Below are 5,015 nucleotides of genomic sequence, written 5' to 3'. Positions count from 1 at the left end.
AAATATTACGTATGTTCCGAATCCCCTTTTGGAGTCCATCGGAATCCGCTTATCTGGTGGTCCGGCCGTCTTTCGTTGGGTGATAAAGCTCCCCAGTAACTTCGAGGTTTTTTTCTTCTCCCGGAGGTTGGACTCCGACGGGTTGGCCAAGAAGAACAGCTAGCATCTTGCCGAGCGCAAACACGCCGGGATAAAGATAAGACTAATTAGGTGTTGCGCCAGCCCGGGAACCGAACCGGAACCTATAAATACCGGTCCGCTCCGGACACTTACGGCGGATTGGTGCGATTAGGATTATGTGCCGTGCCGAGCGTGAACGTGTTGTTCCTCCAGATCTAAGGGCTGCTGTTGGAGATCTCATCGACTGATCTGTCGCGGGCCACACTTCGATGCATGCCCGGACGCCACCGAGAAGTAAGTGACAGTGTGTGTGTGTGGGTCGACGCGACAATGAAGCTGTCGCCTTCGGAATTAATCGTTCATAATTGATAACGTCTACAACGTGTGGGAGGGATGCTCATGATCGTGCTGTCAGTTGACGCTTCAGTACGACCGATGTGCGGCCAGCGGGAGGCCGCACGTGTCCGCCGTGTGTTTGTTTGTGGAATAGTGACCCTTCGGCGGGCGGCGGGCAGAGGAAAATGAAACGAAAATGTAAAGTTTGTAAACTGAACCTTCGATGTGAAAAGTGCTGACAAAAGTTGCGATCCGCGCTCTGATTGCGCAAAATTCGAACTCCGGACACGATCTGTGGTTCGCGCTCTAATCTCGATTCTCGCCTTTCTCGTTCTCGTGTATCAGTTTACATAACATCCGTCGAGGAAGGTTCCGTAGACGGACCGTCGACGACCAACAACGGGCAGTCGTCGACCGAAATAGACGAACGCGACGGACGTTCGCGACCAATCCCGTCGATCGATCTGGCCATGGCGTTTGCCGGAAAACAATCGCAGCCCAACCGGGACGGCGCCGGGACTATCCCGCTCACCGACGGCACAGTGCTCCGGACGGCTAACCACGGCGGAATGCCGGTGACACCGTCAACGGCACCCAGCAAGTACATATATCTGGTGGACCTGTGGGGTCGTTTTGCTAACTTCTACCCGGTGGGGCGACAGATAACGATCATGCCAGCTGGGTGTGTCTAGAACCTACGCAAATACTTGGCGGTTATATTTTTAGAATCATTTCTTGAGTAACACATCGGTCAGAAAGTCCCGTGCCAGACGATGAAAAGATCATCTTGTGTGGGTTGTAGATTATTCAACAGATTGGCCAGGAATTACTTACCAAGTTAAGGGAATTGGAAAATGTCACAAAGGACCTTTTGCTTACTTAAGTTGCACTCAACAATTTGCACTGTCCCATTGCAGATCTCACTAAAATTTGAGCTTATTACATATTGAGTACAGTTACTGGGCAGTTTTCAATTAATGGACCAATTGATCAAAAGAAAGGTTATGCTACGGGAAGGGGGAAAAAGGAAGATTTCTTTTTCCCATACCGGGAATCGAACCCGGGCCTTCCGGGTGAGAGCCGGATATCCTAACCACTAGACAATATGGGACTGTTGACGGGAAGGCGATCGGCAACGAACACAAGCTCTCGATCAGCAACGGAGTAACCAAAAAACGATGTTTTGCGTTCTGCATCGTCGCATTTCCCGGCTGCCGTCGGTTGCTATGGTAATAGACTTTGTTGGTGGTTTTCATCATGATACTCGACACGCCCAACACGCTCCGGATTTTAGGGCGGAAGGCTTTTGTTTTCGGTTCCGGGAGACGCTTCGAATATTCAATAATTTCTCATTTCCCAGGCCATTTGGTGGAGTTAGCTTTGCGAAATGCCACCGCCCACATTTCCCTGTGGTTGCTCCATTAACACGTAGTGTTATGAAGCGCTGGGAGCAAAATATCGAATGAGCGAATTTCGCGGGAATAACTTGAATTTTTCGGTACAAAATGAAATTATTTCGATAAAATGTGCTCCGCGAAAAATGGGTGGCCTTTTCGGCAGAACTGTAACCGGATTTTCAGTGGTTGCGGCGCCCTTCTCCGAACGCACTCCTAGTGGCAATACTTCGAGCGGTTGAAATATGCTTTTCGGTCGGAGTCATCAACGTGTTCCCTATATTCGGTTCTAGTTCGGTTAGCAAAATTCGGTATCGCTTCGATTTGTGGGAATTACTTTTCAGGATTCCCAGAAACGGTGTCAACTCTACATATCTCGTTTCGCTTCTCCATAAACACAGATGCCCCACGGTTCAGCGCAGCTGGCCGGTCACCTCCCAGCCAGTGGCCCTGTTGGTCGTTTTCGGATTCCTGTGGGCCATCGCATGGTCCATCCTGCCAGCCGGTCTCTCCGATCCCACCGGTGGCTTCATGCGCCTTGCGTTCCTGTTCCTGGGCGCCCAAACGTGCGGTGAGCTCGTCTCGCTGACCGGACTCCCGGACATGCTCGGCATGCTGGGCTGGGGCGTCCTGTACGCCAATGTGGGCTGGGCGGACTTCGGTGGCTACGAGCGGCTCGAGGTGTTCCTGCGTGAGATGGCGCTCGTCAACATAATGCTGCTGGCCGGTCTCGGACTGGACTACGCGGCCCTGCGGTCCCTCTTCCGCTTCATCATGCTACTAACGGTGCTGCCGAGCGTGGCCGAGGTTGCTGCCACGGCCGTGCTCTCACACTACCTCCTCGAGCTGCCCTGGCTCTGGGGCGTCCTTCTGGGGTGAGTAGCACGGACACACGGATAATGCTATAATTTGGTTGTAAACGCGGTGCGCTGGGTGATAAGGAATTACGCGAAATGGAAGTGAGGTAAGGAAAAAAAAATGCGGGGCCAGCGGGGAGAGAAAGAATCGCAACCGGTCCTCGCTAATGGATGCTGCAGAGTGTACCGAAAGCCACATAAAAGCGCTGCTCGCAATGGTCGCAAATTTTTTCACCTTCATCCGGTGGCCGCAAAAGGGGGTCGGTGCCGTTTTTTCTTCCTTGTGTGCCACGCTTCAATCCCGACCGGAAGCGCGGCACCAGTAAAAGAAACGGGAGGGTGCCCTAAAGAGTTTTTAACTCCCGCGAGGAAGGGTGGCCAGCCGTGGCGAATGGAACGGGGTACCGGTTCCGGATCATTATTGTGCCGACCGCCGACGCGCGGGCCCCTAAATGGATTGCTGCCTTTCGCCCGAGTCCTGCAGGTGCCTCCGGAATGTGGCGTGGCGTGGCGTGGCGGAATCAATTTCATTCCACTCGATGAAAAGCGCCGAAGAGACGGGCGCCCGTCAGTTGCAGCGGGCTCCAGGGTTCGCCTCGCCCGCGGTTTTATGATAATCTTGCCCGTGCCCTCAAATGCGCCGTTGTTGGTGCCGGTGCGAACCCTCGAGAGTGCGGCTCGCATCCTGGGAGGGGGATGGTAATGGGGGGTGTGCGACACCAACACCTCACCTTGTTCGTGCAATGTGTCGATGCCCGAACCGGGCCCGAATCGGAAGGGAATGCAAAAAACTCCGCTCCACGCCCTGCATCGACCTCCTAACGGTCCGTTGTCCTTGTTCGCCCGCAGGCTGGTGGTGACGGCCATCTCGCCAAACGTCGTCGTGACGGTGCTGCTGCGGTTGAAGGAGGAGCGGCTCGGTCTGGGCAAAGGCATTCACACATTAATCATCGCCGTGACAAGCTGTAATGATGTTCTGGCAATTTTCCTGTTCGGTGTCATCCTGGGCCTGATCTTCGTCACCGGTAAGTGGGGGTCGGCGGTAGCGTTCCAGTTCGTTCCGCTTGTTGGCGACTAAAGCTTCTCGCCCTCGGTTCTTATTCCGCAGGTAACGTCACCAGCCAGATCGCGCAGGGCCCGATCGGCATCGTAATTGGGCTCGGCTACGGGTCCGCGTGCGGTCTCGTCCTTCTGCACCTGCCATCGTACCACGCGGTAAGGCCCTCCACCCCGTTTTTGGGTGAAATTTTAATTACGTTCGCTTCGCCTTTCCGCAGAGGTACAGCGCCGGGTTGCGGTTCACGATGACGGCCCTGGCCGGCGCGCTGTCCGTCGTTGGCAGCAAGGCGATCGGTTACCCGACGGCCGGGGCGCTCGGGTGCATCGTGACGGCGTTCGTGGCCGGCACCGGGTGGCGCAAGCGGCCCGACGGTGGCGCTGCGGAGGTGGGCGCGTACCTCGATCTTGTGTGGAAGTTTCTGAAGCCCGTGTCTTTCTCGCTGATCGGCAAGGAAGTCAACTTTTCCGTCCGGGCCGGCGAAACGGTGCTGTACGGGATGGTAACGCTCGTCGTCGCCGTGCTGGTAAGTGTTCCGCACACCCGCCAAGGAACCCGACAATTAATTAGCCCTGTTTTAGGCCGCGGCTTCTTTCTAGCTTCGACTGGCGTTCTCGTACTGCTCCACTCTAGGCAGTGAGCTGAACTGGAAGGAGCGGGCGTACGTTACGCTGTCCGGCTTCCCGAAGGCCACCGTCCAGGCGGCACTCGGTCCGGCGGCGCTCGACCTTGCCCGGGCACTCGGCGCACCGGAGGAGGACTACGGAAGGGCGCAAACCGTGCTGATTGTGACGGTTTTGGCAATCATCTTCACGGCCCCGCTCGGTGCGCTGCTGATGGTGAAGCTGGCGCCACGGTGGCTGAAACGATCGGTGACGGCGGACGATGATCGGTACCAGTGACGGGAGCGCAGGATCTCGCAAGACGCACCATGTACTTAGCACTGTAAGGCCCGCCATTACTTAGTCCCCGGGCATGGGGGTTCATCAAAGAACGGGTCCAAACGGCAGCGTATCCTCATTAGACTTAGCCCGAGATACTTAGATACTAAGGTGACCAAAACGTGCTGGGAAACGTGGTTTTCGAAATGGACAAACGATCAATGTTATGCGCGGTTTGCGTAACGGTCCGGTCTTGTGGAGAGGTTCAAATCTTCAATATCGTTCCGCAAGCACCGTGTGGACACCTTTTACACTCAACAGTTGAAACAGGAACCGAAGCGAAGAATGTGTTGAAGGCTATTCCTTGAAA

General features: G+C 55.2%; 1 protein-coding gene and 1 non-coding gene across 2 annotated transcripts; one reads left to right on the top strand and one right to left on the bottom strand.

The window, feature by feature from the left end:
• Positions 1-579: 579 nt before the first annotated feature.
• LOC128276421 (sodium/hydrogen exchanger 9B2-like) lies at positions 580-4,666 on the top strand. The gene is made up of 7 exons (XM_053014884.1): positions 580-654; positions 802-1,138; positions 2,252-2,725; positions 3,557-3,732; positions 3,816-3,922; positions 3,985-4,290; positions 4,364-4,666. Exons 1-7 carry the CDS (start codon positions 642-644, stop codon positions 4,664-4,666), a joined length of 1,716 nt encoding a protein of 571 aa, XP_052870844.1. The 5' UTR covers positions 580-641.
• On the bottom strand, positions 1,496-1,567 carry Trnae-cuc (transfer RNA glutamic acid (anticodon CUC)). The gene has a single exon. It is a non-coding gene; the product is annotated as a tRNA-Glu (tRNA).
• Positions 4,667-5,015: the final 349 nt, after the last annotated feature.

The sequence above is a fragment of the Anopheles cruzii genome, unplaced genomic scaffold (assembly GCF_943734635.1).
Source record: "Anopheles cruzii unplaced genomic scaffold, idAnoCruzAS_RS32_06 scaffold01153_ctg1, whole genome shotgun sequence".
NCBI classification, from domain to species: domain Eukaryota; kingdom Metazoa; phylum Arthropoda; class Insecta; order Diptera; family Culicidae; genus Anopheles; species Anopheles cruzii.
This window is presented reverse-complemented; position numbering and strand designations above follow the sequence as displayed.

Coding starts and splice junctions, on each gene's coding strand:
- LOC128276421 (XM_053014884.1), top strand. Junction 2,726..3,556: donor CTCTGGGGCGTCCTTCTGGG/GTGAGTAGCACG, acceptor GTTCGCCCGCAG/GCTGGTGGTGACGGCCATCT. Junction 3,733..3,815: donor GGGCCTGATCTTCGTCACCG/GTAAGTGGGGGT, acceptor CTTATTCCGCAG/GTAACGTCACCAGCCAGATC.